Source organism: Mugil cephalus, chromosome 2 (genome assembly GCF_022458985.1).
Source record: "Mugil cephalus isolate CIBA_MC_2020 chromosome 2, CIBA_Mcephalus_1.1, whole genome shotgun sequence".
Taxonomy (NCBI): domain Eukaryota; kingdom Metazoa; phylum Chordata; class Actinopteri; order Mugiliformes; family Mugilidae; genus Mugil; species Mugil cephalus.
The window spans coordinates 946,663-966,297 of NC_061771.1; the positions used below are offsets into that span (position 1 = coordinate 946,663).

At 37.4% G+C, this 19,635-nt stretch overlaps 1 protein-coding gene across 1 annotated transcript; it reads right to left on the reverse strand.

Annotated features, from left to right (window-relative positions):
- Nucleotides 1-3,977: 3,977 nt before the first annotated feature.
- Nucleotides 3,978-18,481, reverse strand: serhl (serine hydrolase like). Its single transcript, XM_047579673.1, has 12 exons — nt 18,300-18,481; nt 16,782-16,925; nt 16,278-16,391; nt 12,763-12,804; nt 12,657-12,676; nt 12,491-12,565; nt 6,954-7,057; nt 6,800-6,879; nt 6,167-6,201; nt 6,001-6,077; nt 5,829-5,916; nt 3,978-5,091 (listed from the first exon to the last, which is right to left on the reverse strand). The coding sequence occupies exons 1-12, from the start codon at nt 18,355-18,357 to the stop codon at nt 4,948-4,950; spliced, it is 981 nt and encodes a 326-aa protein (XP_047435629.1). The 5' UTR covers nt 18,358-18,481; the 3' UTR covers nt 3,978-4,947.
- Between the last annotated feature and the right edge of the window lie 1,154 nt (nt 18,482-19,635).

Below are 19,635 nucleotides of genomic sequence, written 5' to 3' on the forward strand. Positions count from 1 at the left end.
TTCTACAATGAAAATGCAATTGAAAAAGCTCTGTTATGTGAAACAAATGCTTAATACCAGAAGCGTCATGAAGATAACATTTAATACAGGATTCTTATATTAGAATGTGTTCATTTTTCACTGTCTTACGTAATGAACTGGCAAGTGAGTGTGTAGTTAAAGAAATCCCATCCTCCAAAGCTAAAATTAATATGTTAATTAACTTATTATATTTACTTGGTGGCAGAACACTCTCCTACTTCATACTTGGTTATCAATAGCTAGTAAAATGAATTCATGTTTTGTAATATCTCACAACAGTTTTTGTAAAATCATCTTTTATGTATGTACAGTACAATAAAGAGAAAAGAACACTGTAATTTTAGCCAATACTTTCGTATGTGGCTACTTTGTAGATTGATCTTTTCACAAAATTACTGGGATACTGAGATAATTAAATTGCAGTTGGACACAGGCTCAACTGTACTAGTTGTAGTCTCAACAAGCATAAACTACAGCAGTTTAATCATCTAACAAAGATATAGCTTAAAACCTGTTTCCACCTTCTTCCAAATTAACCTCAACAATATCTGAAAATCTTTTTTACATACACTTCAGAAAGTTCTTAGTTGGCTTTCACTCTTCTGTCCAGTTCATCCCAAACCAGCTCGATGGGGTTTAAGTCCTGAGACTGTGCTGGCCACTCCATGTTTTCAAGCTTACCATCTTGTTTTTTCCTCAGGTAGTTTCGGTATAGCTTGGACTTGTGTTTTGGGTCATTATCTTGCTGTAGGATGAACCTCTGTCCAACTAGGCGCATACCAGAGGGTATTTCATGGCGCTGCAGAATGCTGTGGTAGCCGTTTTGGTTCAGGGTGCCGCTCACTCTGTACAAGTCACAGACCCTGGATCCAGCAAAACAGTCCCAGACCATCACACTTCCTCCTCCATCTTTGACAGTTGATGTCATACACTGTGGAACCATCCTCTCGCCTACTACACGGCGTACAAAGATCCTACGTGATGAACCGAAGATTTGAAATTTCGATTCATCAGTCCATAATACATTCTTCCAGTCTTCAGTAGTCCAGCCGTTGTCCTGTGAGCCGCCTATCACACAAGCTGTTAACTCTCAGAAACTTGTCCTCTGATTCAGTTGTGGCTTTGGGTCTGGCAGATCACATCCTGTCAGAGTTTCCTCCAGTTTCTGAGTGCCTTTTGATGGTGAAGAAAACTGAACTCACTGACACCTTGACTTTCTTTGCAATTTCCCTGTAGGAAAGACCTACATTTTTAAGTGTTATAATGGTCTGTCTCTCTACCATTGTTAATTGCCCCTTTTCTCTCCATTTTGGTAGCAACACACTACTTTTTGCAGTACAATACTCTTCACCTGATGCTCATGAGGGTCTGGTACCACAGTGTGTTCCAACACTGCTTTTATGCAGACAGAGGGGGTTGTAAGTAATCCAGAAAAGTCGAACACCTGTAGGAATTAGTAGCACCAGCTTTCAAGGTTGATTCAACCTTCTTTGCTGCAGAACAGCTTTAAATTGTTAACCCACTTCATGTTCCCTGAAAAAGGCCTTTTTGTATAATTCTGAAATGTACATTATTTTTCAGTTTTGGGTAACCAAACCTTTTTTTTTTAACCTCTGGCTGTTCAGTACTTACCTTTGTACCATTTCAAGCTATTCATTGGGCTTGCATGACTTGAATTGGGTGTTCTAAAACTTTTGACCGGTAGTGTATGATAAGGAGATAAGCATGTCTATATTAACCCATCAATGTTCACTGCAGTACTATTTGGTAAAAGGATTTGTGCTCCAACTTCACTTGCGAGAAGATAAAATAAGGTGAAAATTCAGAGTCTTAACAAAGACTGATGAGAGAAACTTTGGCAGACAGGGACACATGTTTCTCATAACTGACTCCCTGTAGCTAAACTAATGAGTTTAGGGAACAACTGAAGAACTTTGCCTGGTAACTTTCCACGACTATACAGCTATATTTATCAATGGAGTCAGATGAAACATCAGCTGGCTAACTCCGGGCACCTACATTAACCCTTTATATGGCACTCATTGAAATACTTAAAAATTGTAAGGCATGAGAAAAAAAAATCATTTTCATGTAGAAAATCAAAGTCAATGACATTACCATATGTGGTTCCTTGCCCTTAACTGGTAAACACATGTAAACATGTATTTAGACCATTACAACATAAGTGCTGATTGAGGCACTTGTCAATACACACATCATCATCACATTAGACAACATTTGGCCCCTTCTTCATGGTACCTAATAAAGCAGTTATACCCTGATTTGTCCGGAGAATGTTACCTCGATATTTGCTGACTGGCTGGGTGGAAAGTGCATGCTTCTTAACCTTACTGAGAGGAACAGGGACACAATTTAAAATGTGCCCTGAAGTTATCACATATATGGTTTCTTGCCCCATCTAATTCATGCTCCTCGTTTTCTCCCTTCTCCTCTCCCTCTTTTTCTGTCTCTCTTTGTGGACAGCCTAACGCAGGTGCATACTCCCATATGAGCTCAACATATCTTCTTGTTAAAAGCAACTTTTTCCTTAGTTGCCTTAGTGCTTGCTCTGGAGGTTTCAAACTGTGTTCTGTAAAGCATCCAAATTGAGATGGTTTGGATTGTTACTCTCTCACTGTCACCATTTAATATTCCACAGAATAGACAAGGGCTTATATTAAACACACAGTTAATCAAGAGGCTCCAAACATTTTTAAAGATGAGACACAAAAGTTGATCCTCATTTCTATGGCTATACAGCAGCTAAAATAAGTATTGAACACATCACAATTACTGCAAAGAAACCAAAACAAATAAGTTCAGAAATTAAGTTATGTGTAATAATGTGAAATGACACAGGGAAAAAGTATTGAACACACACAGAAAGGGAGGTGGAAAAAGGCATGGAAAGCCAAGACACCAGCTGAAATCTATCAGTGACCATCCTGCTCCTTGTCAGTGGAAATGAATATCAGCTGGTTCAGCCCAAACTGATGGCCTATAAAAAGGTGTGTCATTACCAAGATGTCACACAAGGAACATCTCATAAGATTTCTGACAGAGGAGTGAAAAGAATTATCAGAAGAGTTGTTCAAAAGCCAACGACCACTTGTGGAGAGTTTCAGAAAGACCTGGAATTAGCAGGTACAATTGTTTCAAAGAAAACAATGAGCAATGCACTCAACGGCCATGGCCTGTATGCACGCTTACCATGCAAGACTCCATTGCTGAAGAAAAAGCATGTTGAAGCTTGTTTAATGTTTTCTGCACAACAATTGGACAAGCCTGTAAAATACTGGGAGACATAGTCTGGTCAGATGAGAGCAAAATTGAATTCTTTGGATGCCATAGCACATACCATGTTTGGACGACAAAATGCACTGCACATCACCCCCAAAACACTTTACCTACAGTGAAGTTTGGAGGTGGGAACATCATGGTGTGGAGCTGTTTTTCTGAATATGGTACTGGCAGATTTCATATAACTGAAGGGAGGATGAATAGAAAAATGTACCGAGACATTCTTGAGAAAAATCTGCTGCCATCTACCAGAGTGATGAAGATAAAACAAGGGTGGACATTTCAGCAAAACAATGATCCCAAACACAGAGCCAAGGAAACTCTCAACTGGCTTCAGAGAAAGAAAATAAAGCTGCTAGAATGGCCCAGCCAATCACCTGACTTGAATCCAATTGAAAATCTATGGAAAGAACTAAAAATCAGAGTTCATAGAAGAGGCCCACAGAACCTTCAAGATTTAAAGACTGTTTGTGTGGAAGAATGGGCCAAAATCCCACCTGAGCAATGCATACGACTAGTTTCTCCATACAGGAGGTGTCTTAAAGCTGTCATTACCAACAAAGGCTTTTGTACAAAGTATTAAATGAATATCAGTAAGCGTGTTCAATACTTTTCCCTGTGTCATTTCAAATTATTACACATAACTTAATTTCTGAACTTATTTGTTTTAGTTTCTTTCTATGTATGGATTACTTGGGTTGTTACCAACACCTGGTGAAAATTTCATGTCAATAGCACCTTTAGAAATATGTTTACTATGAAAAATTGTGATGTGTTCTAACTTATTTTATCTGCTGTATCTGTACATTTGTTTCAGAACAAATGTTGAGAGACAAATCACCATATAATATAATGTGAAACCATTTGAATATGATAAGTAATATAATGAGCAAATATAAAATTTCCGCCACAGGTTTAAACCATTACGTTACTGAAAACAACAAATATGTTAGTATATGTGTGTGTACCAGGCATGAGGTGGGTACGAGGTCATGTAACTGATCCTGATGGTTGTTCTACAGGTTCCTATGTTTGAAATTCGGCACTTTTTAAGAACTCTTTCTTTATCGTAGTGCAATGCTCTTTTTTTTTTTTTTTTTTTTAATGTAAAGGACTTTGTGTTGCATCTTTTATGTATGAAAAGTGTTACATAAAGTTTGACTGAGCACTGCAGACTCTTCTGGTTTAAGAATAAAACTGAATAAAAATCATTTGAACTCACCTCATATATGGATGCCTTTTAACACAATTAATTAATTTTCTTATCAAGCAATAAAAACTCAGTGAGATCAGTCAAACGGTCTCTATCCGGATAAACAGAGAGGTAAACAAAGAAGATTCTATTATCCAAACAGCCTAAATGTTATATTAAAACACCAAGCTAACAGTACAGCTGAGGAGATAATGTACATACAAAGGGCTGTTATTGTTTCTGGACTTGTGAAACTGTCATGTTTAACTTAGAAGTGTAGAATTTGCATGGTTTTTTGGGCCACAACAGACTCAGGAGTTACCTAGTACCAAGGTGAGATTAATCATTACAGTATAAAAACCAAGACTAATATAATGACTTGTTAAACCATTAGGGTGATACGACTCGAGGAATGAGTGATGCCTGTGGGTTGACTATAGTTTAGTAGTCAGATTATTCGTCAGTGTGCTTGAGTGTGAGAGCACTTTGGTCTGGAGGAAGTCCGACACAAGTGGAGCAACGGCTTCGGGATTATTCAGATGGACGTGATGACTGCCTTGAACTTTCACCAAGGTGTGCTGAAAGATGGGGACACAGATAATGAGTCAAGTATAGTCAAAGCACTTCAACCTAAAATTACTAACTTTCCAGCAGTTGCAGAAATACACTGGCATACGAACAGATTTGGTGACAAGATTGTTCATTTAAAGTGTAACTAATTATACTATTACTATTACTACTGTAACAGCTCTGTGCAAATTTCTAGCAATGGCTGTTGATAATATCTGCCTCTTTAGGAAGTACTAGCTGTACTATTTTCCTCAGTTACTCTGTACTGATGTCAATTTTCAAAATTTCTCTAAAGGCACACTGTGGGCCTTTAGAGCTTTTCTGAAGAAAAAAGCTGCTGGTGAAACTGATGCATTTCATACAGTGGTATAAGAAAATATTTATCACAGCTTTTAAATATCATTTAGGGTTCTGATACGTTCTTGTTTTGGTGTACAAACAAAATCACTTCATAAAAGGAATAGCTCATGGGAGAGTTTTAGCTGATGCACATCCTCTGCTCTCTCATCAGCAGTACTTGATAAGGTTCCAGTAAGTTCCAGTAGTATGTAGGTCACTGTTGAGGTTTGCAGCTATAAAAATGCATGAGAGATCACACTCATGCTATATTGTTACTGGTGCATTGCTGCAGCTGGTTCTTTGTCTGTCTGCAAGGCACAATTACAGACAGGTTCAATGGCTAAAAATAAACACAGAGATGTGGGCATACCTGTTTTACACAAACAGACTGAAAATGTTCACTCACATTTCTGTCCCTGTAGGCCTGAAAAATTGCAGATTTATAGTTATTTAACTCCGGCTGGTCAAACATTTTCTCTAAGCCATCGTCTGCTCTGTGAAGAAAAAGGATAGCAGGTATATTTAGTCTGGTGCACTGTGTTGTAGTATTAGTCAGGTCTACAAGGAGAATATCTTACAGAAGGACAAGAACAGAGGCTTTTATCCTTGACTGCATATCTAGACTCTGCTCCAAACTGATGCGTCCTATGTTTTTCTGAAAACATACACATACGAACGAACACATGTTTCAGTAGTTTCACATGTCAGGTTAGGGAAAAATAATGCAGTGCAGCAGTAACATACAAGTTTAATGCGCAGGTCTCGGGAGAAAATCACTCCTGCAAAAGAAAATGTTTTTATTGACATGTTCATATTTAAAGGGAAATACAGAAAAACTCTACTGAAAATTTCAGTAGTGGTAGTATGTGTGATGTACTGTATGTGTGTTTATAGGAAGAGCTAATTTTGCTTACAGAAATACATAATAGTAATTTTCTATTAGTATTTTGTAATATTTGTGTCTATGTACAGTAATGGCAGCAGCCTCTAACAAATAAATGAAGAATACAAAACTAGTTTAAAACATATTCAACATTTCAATTCTGAAGTTTCCCTTAAAATGTATGGCTACGTAAACTACATAACCAATTAACTGAGATCTAGTTATGAAGGTGTTAAAAAATCGGTTTGCACAGCTACACAATGGAGACACTTAAATGTAAGGTAAGAGTATTTCAAAACTGAGTAAATTCTGTTTTAAATATTAGAATGATGAAGTCACAGTGATTTCTTCTTAGCTTGATTATAAAGGGATGGAAGTGATTCAGGAGAAGACTGAAATAGATAAAACCCTAGCATTAAAGTAAAAAGACATTTTTACACTGAAAACATATATAGCAGACATATAAGCAGAGAAGAGGAAGTGTAAGTACGTACCTCCTTCAACCTCAATGACACCTCGCTCGAGAAGGATTTTTGCAGACTCTTCAGATAGAGTCTGATTTGCATCCAACAGCCTAAAAGTACAAAGTTACAGATGAGTGAATTTCAGTAGGTTTTTCCAAACAGCTGAAATAGAAAGGTGTTTTACCTTTCTAATGCCTTCTCGTAAGTGTAAACTATTGTCTTCTGTTCCTTCTTTTCAAACTGAATCAATTCATCAAACCCTTGTCTGATCACTGTGGACATTTCCTTCTGTAAGAAATGACAAAGAAAATATCACCAAACAGAAGGTTAAGTTGCCTGTAATTTCATTCAACAAGCAACCAACTGGTATAGTGGTGAGTTAGTGATGGTTTGGAGATGCATATCCATGGAGGGACAGTTAGACCTCTACAGGCTAAACAATGGCATCCTGACTGCGATTAGGTATCGGGATTAAATCATTGGTCCCACTGTCAGACCACACCTATGGAGGACCAATTTGCCACAATAAAAAAAATTAAAAATATAAATAAATTCCTACAGATATATACCAGAAACAATTAAATAAATAAATACCTGAATATTCCATAAATGTTATTTATTGATTTACTTATCCATTTATTTATTTATTGATGCATACACTTCAGCATGCACAACGTAATGTAATGCAGATGAGGGGGCTGTCCACACTGGCTGAACATTTCGCCAATTGGTTGACCGGCAAGTGCATGGATTGATTGCACGTCTTGCTTTTCACAGCCAGTCAGGTAGTTTGAATTGAAATGGGGCAGCAACGGCCAGCAGGAGCTAATATAGACATACTGGTAATAAAGAGTAGATGATTCATGGACATTACACTCATGGACATAATAAAGAGCAGAGACCGCATTCATGGACACAATACAGAGTAGACAGTGCATTGAAACATCGCTGTCATCTTGGACTGGTCTAAACTCAGCCTCCAGCTGCAGCTACTACGGCACTGAAGCACTGGACCAGAGCACTGTGCAGCCTCTCCTGTAAAATCAGCGGACCGTAAAAAACTGGTCACTAGGAGTTACTTTTCACAAGTAAGATTGAACATCTGTATTTTTTATCGCTATTGTATTTATCTCTATTATATCTATTGTATTGTATCTATAATAATCTGTTCAATCATGACTAGGTAATTAGAGCCAAATTAGCTAGTTATAAAAGTTAGACTATGTTAAATCTAAGTTAAATCTATGAAACTTTATAAATCATGTATCTATAACACAGATGTAGATTACAACTGACATTATCAATGTTGTTGTAGAAATAAGCCTAGTGTGACTGGTATAACACTGACAAGAGTATTTTACACAGGGTGGCGCAGACAGAACAATTGTATCGTTCTCTAGTAAAATATTGCTCATGTCACACCCACTCCACCTACTTTCATATACAATAACATTATGTTTTTTGTTGGTTCAGAATAAATATGCTTTATATGTAAATATGCTATATGAGACAGGTTCAGCCAAGATCACTTGGAGCTTATGTTGAATTTAACCAGACCCTCAGGTAAGATTCATGCTTTTCTAATTACAATGAATTCTTAAAATATATTTCATAATTATGTTATGTACTGTATGTCTTGTATGTGTTTTCCCTACAAAGGGGATGGAACAACAATCCATCTGTACACCAGTTCCAGTGCATCTTCCACCGTCTGATGGATTGCTGTCAGTCAACCTGGAGGTGCAGGATGCCACCGTGTCCCTGTCTGCAGTGGACATATCCTCAGCCATTTGACAACATTTCAGCCACTGCTTGTGACTGGATTGATGGTTGTGATAACCATTATTCAAAGTTGGTGTCACTGATGTGTCTGTGTTCCTTAAAATAAGCCTTCACCATATCACCAAACTCAGCTCTCTTACATTACAGAGTGGCAGTACAAGAAATATGCTATTCAAACTGTCCTCTTTCAATGGGTTTAGCTCAAACCCTTTCATCAAGGAATAGATAAGATAGGTTAGATAAGATAAGATAGATTATTAGGTTACATTAAATAAATAGACTGATTAGATAAGATAAAATAAGAATGATAGACTGTACAGATAACATTGTATGTATATACACTCACCGGCCACTTTATTAGGTACACCTGTTAATAAAAGGTTGGACCCCTTTTAGCCTTCAGAACTGTCTTAATTCTTCGTGGCATACTTTCAACAAGGTGTTGGAAACATGGAGATTTTGGTCCATATTGACATGATGCTATGATGCTCATCTCCCATTCTACCACATCCTATTGTTCTATTGGATTGAGATCTGGTGACTGTGGAGGCCATTGGAGTACAGTGAACTCATTGTCATGTTCCAGAAACCACTTTGAGATGATATGAGCTTTGTGATGTAGTGCATTATTCTGCTGGAAGTAGCCGTCAGAAGATGGTCCACTGTGGTCATAAAGGGATGGACATGGTCAGCAACAATACTCAGGTAGACTGTGGCATTTAAACCATGCTCAGTTTGTACTAAGGGGCCCAAAGTGTGCCAAGAAAATATCCCCCACACCATTTCACCACCACCACCAGCCTGAACCGTTGATACAAGGCAGGATGGATCCATGCTTTCATGTTTTGTTTACACCAAATTCCGACCCCGCTGTCTGAATGTCGAAGCTGAAATTGAGACTCGTCAGGCCAGGCCACATTATCCAATCTTCTATTGTCCAGTTATGGTGAGCCTGTGTTACCTGTAGTCTCAGTTTCCTGTTCTTAGCTGACAGGAGTGGCACCTGGTGTGGTCTTCTGCTGCTGTAGCCCATCTTCTTCAAGGTTTGACCTGTTGTGCGTTCAGAGATGGTATTCTACATTCCTTGGTTGTAATCAGTGGTTATTTGAGTTACTGTTGCCTTTGTATCATCTCAAACCAGTCTGCCCATTCTCCTCTGACCTCTCAAATCAACAAAACATTTTCATCCACACAACTGCCTCTCACTGGATATTTTCTCTTTTTCAAACCATTCTCTGTAAATCCTAGAGATGGTTGTGCATGATAATCCCAGTAGATCAACAGTTTCTGAAATACTCAGACCAGCCCGTCTGCCACCAACAACCATACCACGTTCAAAGTCACTTAAATCCCCTTTCTTCCCCATTCTGATGCTCAGTCTGAACTTCAGCAAGTTGTCTCGATCTCCTCTACATGCCTAAATGCATTGATTTGTAGCCATGTGATTGGCTGATTAGCTTTTTATGTTAACAAGCAATTGAACAGGTGTAGCTAATAAAGTGGCAAGTGAGTGTATATGTATTATTGTATTTGTGTGTATATATTGTATATTATGTGAATAACTTAAAGATATGTTACAGATGTATTTACATATTTCAAAAATCTGTGTATACCTTTTTTTAAAAAATGCGTCCGAAAGAATGGCTGCATGTCGCCAGTAGCTCCATGATGTAAACCTTTTTTTGGGTCTTATTGTGATATTGGTTGTTTTTTGTGTGACTTGTTCTTGTTTTTCTGTGCCTTGAACCAGTCAACATGGTTGACATCGTTTTTATCTTTTTGTGCTGTTATCATTTTGTTTTTTCTGGACTTTTTGCTAGGCCAGGGGTCAGGACCGACCCGTCCACCAACGATGGGAGTTAAGTCTAAACCACGACTCCTCCCCACCTGTAGTCAACCAATCATATTCATTTTGTGGAAACTGTTAAAATTGTGTGAAACTACTGAAAATCATCTATTTCTGGGACATTGGCCAAGGTTAACTGACACTACGCTGACACTACGTAACGGGCCAAACAACCACAACCACATCATCTTTGTGTATCTTTGTGTAAGAGTGTTTACTTTTATGTGCAACGAAGCTACTGTGACAAAGAGAGAGAGAGAGAGAGAGAGAGATAAAGATAGTGATTACTCTATCTGTGTTTATATGGACCATGCTGGTTAGAAATAAAATTTATACAATTATATTCATAGAATCAGATATAATTTCTTCGGTTTTTAATTAAGAGCTGAATAGAACTGTATCTTTGTATGTGTGTGCTTGCGTAATGTGATACACTACAAACATCATGTACCTGGACACAGACTCAAAATATTCTACTACTGTTAAGCCTACTGTCTGCGTGCAAGTGAAAGTATGTGAAAGTATGAAGTATGAAAGTACTCTTTCTCAACATAACATAACTAATTATCCTGTGTAATAGTCACATATCTGATGTTTGCAGCAAACCACAGGAAAATTGTTTGAGAATCCTGTGAGTTATGGTCACATTAATTCCTCTCAAACAGGTGAGTGAATGGAGCTGATCTCCATTCCAAGATGGCAGCCACACGGCTCATCAGCTCAATAGACATTTAGACATATATATATATATATATATATATATATATATATAGATATATAGGTATATATGTCTCCTACAGGTGGTAGCAGTCAACGCAGCTACTCTTCATTATGTCTATGGGAGCCTATGGGGGCCACTTCAAACCAGGAGGCTGAGGAGCTTAGCGTTGTACACCAACACAAGAGTTGAACCTCAGATACTGGGCGCCTGGCGGTGTGGCAGACAGACACGGTCAAGCGATGTACCACTTCCTCCTATCTGAGGGTCAATGGTTGTGCTGGTGTACGACGCTAAATGCAACAAGCTATCAAACAGGGTCCACTGCAAAAACTAAAATAGTGCTAACCGACAGTGTTACTTTCTGCCACATCAGCTAAGTGTCTCAGCTCTTACCTGCCATTGCTGTGCCATTTGAATTCAAACTACCTGGCTGTGAAAAGCAAGGCATGTGCCGTTGATCTGTGCACTCATCGATCAATCAATAGGCAAAAAGTTCAGCCAGTGTGGACAGACCCCTCAACTCCATTACATTTCGCTGTGCATGCTGAAGTGCATGCATCAATAAATAAATAAATCGATAAATGGATAATTAAATAACATTTATGGCATATTTAGCTATTTATTTAACTATTTTGGCATATATTTAGTTATTTATTCATTTATTTAATTATTTTTGGCATATATCTGTAGGTATTTATTGATTTATACATTTATTTGTTATTGTGGCAGAACTGGTACCTAGTGGAACTTGGGTTTCCTCCAGGTGCACAACAATGTCCAGCCTCGTGTAGAGAGAGTATGTAGGCAGTTCATGGAGGGATCGAAGGAATTCCACTGACTGGCCTCAACATTTGCCTCACCTAAATCCAATGGAACTCTGGGACATAAGTCTGGTATGTTTTCCTTAGAGTTTTTTGAGCAGTGTATTATGGAGACTTTATGCAATAAATGGTAAATAGCCTTGTTTTTATGAAGGACCTTTGTACCTATTGGTACTCAAAGCACTTTACAGTCACGGACACATCTATCCATTCGCTCACACAAGCACATATAACTGGTGTCTTGCTCAAGCACACTTTGAAAATCAAACCGCTAACCCTCTGGTTCGTGGACAACCCACTCCATCTATTGAGCCACAGTACAAGAACCTAGATTTTATCCAATTTACAAATTATGAGGTGTGTTATGAGTTATTTAAAGTGTTCAAGTGTAAACCAAGAGGATAGAAGAGAACTCGAACTACATCCACCAGAACAGATTCTATTTCTTTGTGGAGCGTTCAGATGAGAATTTCACTTGAAGTGATGTTGCAGGACAACTCAGAGGATGTGGCTGCTGAAACTTGTTGCAAGTGAAAAAAAAGAAGACATACCATGCTTGAAGGTAAAAATCCGAAGGAGTCCAGCAGAACGATGGCATCCACCATCTCGGGATAAAGAGCACCAAACTATGGAAAAACAATGTATGGAAAAAGGAAAGTGATACAACACAGTAACATAAATTATACATGAATTATAGTCATATAATAAGTCACTTACTATTCCAGCAATGTTTCCCCCTGAAATGAAAAGAGAAAGCAGATGTATAAATAACACATACCACAAATGCTTTAAAGCTCTAATTCTATTATATAGCTGCACTCACCCATGCTGTGGCCTATGATGGAGAATTTGCTCCACTGCAGAGCTGTGGGAGTAATTTCACACATCATCAACCAGGTTCATGGCAGAGTATATTTAGTTAAAAGAAGATTCAAGATTCAAGATTCAAGATCACTTTATTGATCCCCGCAGGGCAATTGTTTTGTCCAAGAGTCTCAAGATAACAGAGAACATAAATGTGACCAGACATAGACATAGGAATACGAGTCAAGGAAAACAAATAGACTAAAATAAAAATAAAATATTCTTAAAAATAGTGTTAGAATGAGGTAGTAAAGTTACAAAAAAAATATTCTGAAAATATACAGTCCACTCTACAATCACAGACATGAGATATATAGACATTTTAAAGTGTCTCAGTCCGGATCCAAAGTGTCTCAGTGTTTGTCTCAGTGTCTATAAAGTGTCTTGTATGTAGATGCAGATGCTCAACAGACAATTACCAATAACCGTTTTGTATTGTGATGGCTGTGGTGATAAATGACCTACTGAAGCGCTCTGTCCTACAGCTCAGTGACAGGAGCCGTTGCCTGCGGCTGTATTCAGCCAGGGTGTTTTTTTTTTTTATTTTGCTTATCTATTTGGATTATTCACGAAATTGTGTGGTATGGATATGTGTGGATGTGTATGGGAATGTATAGGGTGGGGTTGGATAGCGATGTTGGAGGGTGAGATGGGAGGAGGGGGCACAAGAAAATGTTGAGGGTTGGGGCTGGGTAATATATGCAAAGTGTATTTGGAAAAGCAATGGCTATTGTGTCTGACCAAACATCATAATTAAGTTCTTTTTTTTTTTTTTTGTCTGTTTTATTTGGTTAATGTTAAATGTTTAACATCCTGCAGAGATGAATATATTTTGAAGTAACACATGCTGAAGATTATAAAATGAAATTAAAGCTGTAGTTATGGCACATGATCAAACAGTATTAATTATTTTTTTCCCCCATTTATTTATTTATCTATTATTCTATTTTTTTCTTTTTTTGGAAGAGGACAAATGTTTCATAGTGAGGAATGTATTTGAGCCCTTCTCATCCAATAAAAAAAAAAATCAAGAAAAAAAAAGATGCACAAGCTTTGGAATCAATATCAACATATTTATTTAAGTTTTATTTTTTATATATTGGTTCATATTATGTTTACACTGGACTTTATCACCGGTCTCTCTGCCATTACTTATTTTAAAATTAAAATAATAAGTTATGATATACTTATGATTTACTACATACATTTGGTTTGTCTGAATAGCCTTTGTATTCATATATTTTGTGCTGAAGAAAAAATTATGCATTATGATATTTTTGAAAAATATCTATCTAGTTTCTGGGCTAAACACAGTACAGAGACGACATTACCAAAAGTTGTAAATGACCTAAGGCGCAACATGAATATAAAGAAACTTTCAGTTCTTGTTTTGCTTGACCTAAGTGCAGCATTTGACACAGCCATACAATTCTCCTGGACAGACTTCATGCCGTGATTGGCCTCTCTGGTACTGTTTTTAACTGGTTTAAATCTTATATTACAGGCAGAGAATTTTTATAAGCATAGACGAATGTTCCTCTAAAAGCTATGAATTGAATTGCGGTGTCCCCCGAAAGTCAATCTTAGGTCCAACTCTTTTTAATATTTATATGTTGCCATTGGGGGATGTCATAAGGAGACACAGCATTCATTTACACAGTTTTGCTGACACAAAGCTTTAAATAGCCATCTTGGTGACAATGAGCCAATTATGCCCTTTTGCATTGAAAATAGGGTTGCCACTATTTTTATAAATTCATAAATCATTTATGAAAATAGTGGTACCAGTTTCTGGTCAAGCAAGTTTATGGTGGGTTTACCCACAGAGTTTTCCCAATTTAAACCTCGACTTCCCACTAGTCTATCAGAACTGAAGAAGCTACTTGGATGAGTGGCAAAACTTCCTCAAGAAATTCTACAAGTCCAGGTGCCTTTATTCAACGCCTTTTGGACAAGACAGAGGTACTTGTCGTTGGGCCTGAAGCATACAGAGGAAAAGTTAATCTAAAACTCGAAGCCCTGTCCGTTAACACATCAGAGCAGGTACAAAACCTTGGTGTTATTTTAGATTCAAAACGAAATTTTAATTATAGAGTGGCTTTCTTTTATCATCTCAAGAGTGCAGCCATTTTTATCTCAAGCCCAGACTGAGACACTAATCTATGCTTTTATCACCTTTAAAATTTATTATTGTAACGCTTTTCTTTCTGGTCTCTCTAAGAAAAGCATTGCTCAACTGCAGCTTTTTCAGAACTCAGCTGCATGAGTTCTGACAAGCACCAGAAAGAGAGCGCAGACACATTACACCAATTTTAAAGCCTTTGCACTGACTACCTGTCTGCTTCAGAATTGATTTTAACCAAACGTTTCAACCTAAGTATATGGTGAGGCCCTGTTTGTGCAACAGTCTTCCTGAGGACCTGACGAAAACAGGCAAAGACTTACCGTTTCAGTCTTGCTTTAAGGTGAATTTGATTTAACTTTTAGTCTGGTTATGTATTGAATGTTATGTATGTTATCATTTCACATTTTTTAGTCTGACTTTTAACGGAATTTTACTTATTTTATTATTTTCATCTTTTTAGTCTCTTCATGCTCACTAATTAATAATCAAATGAACTATTCCATGACTGTATTAGTGTAGTAGGTGTTTGTGCTGAACTTGCATCACCGTTAATCACTGTTAAAATGATAGTTTTAACAGTAGAGTTTTAAAATCGCTGCATTGGCTCCCCGTGTGTTTCAGGATTGATTTTAATTTTTTTTTAGTAGTTTTTGAATGTCTTAACGGTCTTGGGCCTTCTTATTTGTCTGACTTACTTTTACTATATCAACCCTCACGAACCCTGAGGTCCTCTGGCAACGGCCTTTTAACAATACCACAAGTCAGATCTAGGACACACGGGGAGGTGGCATTCAATTATTATGGCCCCCGACTGTGGAACAGCCTGCCGGAGAACCTCAGGGCCGCAGAGACTGTTGATACTTTTAAAAAGTGGCTCAAGACTCACCTTTTCAATCAGGCTTTTTCATGATTTTAATTCCTATTAACTCTATTCACATTGGATTCACATTCACATCACATTGGATTTGTAATTATGTTATTTGTGTTTTATGTGGCTTACTTTTACATGGTTAATTTAATTACTTTTATGAGCTTTTATTGGTAAAGAGTGTTTCAACTTTTTATTTGCTATTTTATTACTTTATTTATTTATTTTATCTATCTTTTTTTTAATCTATTTTGTATCTACTTGTTTCAATGTCTTACCATATTTTATTGTTTTATTGCTTTAGTCTTTTAGTCCTCCAGTGTTTCCTCATGGGGTGGGGGGGTGCTATATGCTAAAGTGCTATATAAATAAATAAAGTTTGATACCACAGTATGTTAATATATAAAGATATTTTGCACGTAAGGTCAGTTCTGTCTTACTGCTCACAAACACGTCCTGCAACATCCTGCAACTTACACACCATCAACAACTCTGCATACATCCATCACGTATAAAGGAAACGTGTAAGGAACTCCAGGAGGACGATGTGAGGAGCGACCATGACCTGGCAGGTCCACAGCCACATACTGGTAATCTGATTGGAACGACAAGGAGAGAGGTTTAGTTTCAACAAGTGATTAAACATTCTAAAGCAGCAGTAGTAATATCATAATGACAGAACATGCATGTAGGAGAAAAGGAAGTTTTGTGGAGTCTCTTTTTGCTGCACCTGTGGTGGTTCTATAGTCGTAGAATAAAAATTATGAAACCAGATAGTGGAGGAGAAGCAGAACCGTGTATGATCTTGTATACTAAACAGATGCTTTTGAAAATAGTGAGGATGATAAGCATGACTTTGGACAGTGGGAGGACCCCAAGCTGGTTTCAAACCCAGAACCTTCTTGCTGTGAGGAATCAATGCTAACCTCTACACCACTGTGCCACTCATATTTTAAAGTTAGATAGTTGTCCAGTTCACATTTACCTTTAGGTAGAAGAGGAATAAGGGTGTTGAATGTCCCACAGTTGTCAGCCCAGCCATGCAGGCAGAGCACAGGATGGCCGTGTTCAGGACCCCAGACTTTACCTCTGATCTCTCCCCATGGGACCTTAACAGAGAGCTCTGAAACTGGACACAACACACACTTGTTTAGTCATTTAGTCAGTTGTGCTTTGAACCACTGAAGTGTTACCATGCATAAACTCTAATTGACCCACTGATCCTTCCACGAATACAACATAGTCAAAACTTTGCTTTGATGACTCACTCCATTTATTTCCCACCAAAATGTGGATCAATGTAACGCGAACAATAAATTACATATGATTGCACAACCCTTCAGATGGAACACCTGACCTGGTAAGGGTAGGTTCCAATTTATAGCCAGACCCTTTAATTATACCTTATGCAGATAACCTTCAAACATATATTTATTATAGCTTCTACACCCTCTATAGACGCAGTCTCCTGGGATTATTAGTATCTATCATATGTACTTTTAAGAATTGTTTTATCAGAATTAATAACAAACATGACAACTAATCAGCAAATTGACTTGAATAATCAAAACCAACCCAGCTGTTGTGAAGTAAAACCACATCCTTTCAAACTAGAGCTGCTTTTTCTGCATATGAGGTTTATATTTTTAAGCATTAAGCAAGACATAGCTAGGAAATCTGGCAACTTCCTTTTGTTTGTCACACACTCTCTGCCAAAGTTCTCAAATACTAAAAAATATTTTTTATGTTTACAATCTGTAAAATGCTATTAGTTGAGAGAACATTGTGATAAAAAATCTGACCACAAGTTCTGAGATGACTTCTGTTAACAGCCCAAATCAAAAATGTATTCACTAAGACTTTTTTTTAAAAAAGAAATGTATTGCTTCAGAAAGTTCTTTAGTACTTTGTTTATTATTTATTAATGAAGTATATATTTCAGGAATACTTCCCTTGCATTTCATGTGAATGCCATGCCTCATGTTTCCCTTTTAATAACATACACAACAACATACAGTATACGTGTGAATAAAAGTTTGCTGCATCTTTATCAAATCCTCCCAACAACAAAGTGCTCTCTTCTTAGTCCTTATTATTGTTGCTGATTTAAGAGATTGAAACGAACGTTATGTTTTAAAATAACATACAGCCTTGTGTAAGTTTACAGCTGCTCTAAAGGCAACGTTATTTCCAGAATCTTCACAGGCTCTAACCATTTAACGACAACACATGAAAGATTAATGCTGAAAAATGTATATATATATTTATTTCTTCTTTATGTTTACTTCCAAATTTAAATACTGTTTTCTATGCAGACTGCAGTCTTTGTTGAGTTTGAAAGAGATTAATAACATGAGAAACGAAAGGTTTGAATTAAAATTAATTGACAGAATCTCCAATATAATACATTACGGTCCACTGTCCTCTTAGGTTTTGTTTTGGTTTGGTTAAAACACTTTGCTCACTATTAAGTACTTTTCCCACACGAGTAGGCCCACTATACCTGCTTGCTTCATTGCAGTGGATGATATGTGTCTGACGCCTTTCAAAGCTTGCATCATCTTGGAGAGCACCTCTACCGATGAATACCTCAAACCGAACCTGTAAATAAAACATAAACGTGTCCCTATTTTTATTTTCTTTTTTTGTGGTCCCAGCTACTTCCGTACTTTGGACACCACCTGATGCAAACTAAAGCTGCTATTGGATGGACTGACATCTGACACGTGGAGCTATAGTTTAGGCCAATCACCAAAGGGAGAGGGGTTTACCTTTCACCCGATATGATGTCGCAAGTTAACCAGCAGAGGGCCTGAAGGTCTTTACTGTCGTTTCCGTGCTGTAATAATGCACTGAACTAACGCAGACACTGAAAATGATCAAGTTAAAATCGGAAATATATATAAAATCATACATACGTTGAGATTGAGTAGGGCTGTCGTTAAGCGTCCGCTAGAATATCCTGTTCTTTTGCTAAAAGAAAAACATTCTTGCTAAATCTGTCACACTTTCCATTGTTACCATGACTTCATAGATTAATGAGTAGCTGCAGGTGCCGGTGTTTTTGTTTGTTTGTTTTTTGTTTTTGTCGCGGGTGTTGTCTCTCGGGCTGCATCGAGATTATGCGCGTAGATGTGGCCAAGAACACTTCATTCCGCATTCACGCACCTCCAGACAGTAGGGACGTAGGCTACTGTATATGCCATGCTAGAAAGATACCAGCACGCAAGACACCTGTTATGGTGGCTGGTTATGTCTAAACACTACACAAGCTTTTCTTGTTGATAAAAAGATTAATATGACATAACATCTACATATATTTATGAAAGTCTGAAAACCATTCATATCATAGACACTTACTATAATTTGTCTTTTTTTATGTATAGTCGACCTACAATTGTTTTTGTCCCCTCAGCTCGAAATAAGCCGCCTGACTCCAACTTACTTGTTCCAACAAGTCATCTGATTTCAGGTGTAAGATGTCTTTGATAAATCTTGCTTCTTAAACATCTTGCTTCTGTAAAGCGCACTTTATGAACTTCAAGAAAATGTGGGTAAATAACTTAATAACACTAGATCACAACATCAGTAAAAATGGTGGAAGAGGTAGATAAGGGTTTAAAAAAGGTGTATGTAAGGCAAATTAAAAATGGGTTTTAGTTTTGTAATACTATGAACAAAAATGTGTTGACTGACAGCACACACATCTGTTTCTCTGCCTTACCATCTTACAGATGTTTTATAATTTATATAGACAGATATAGTCAAGAACTTAAGAGTTTTAAAGGCTGAAGTGTGGTGAATCTGATCACATCCTCCTTCAGGAGGCTTTTCTTCAT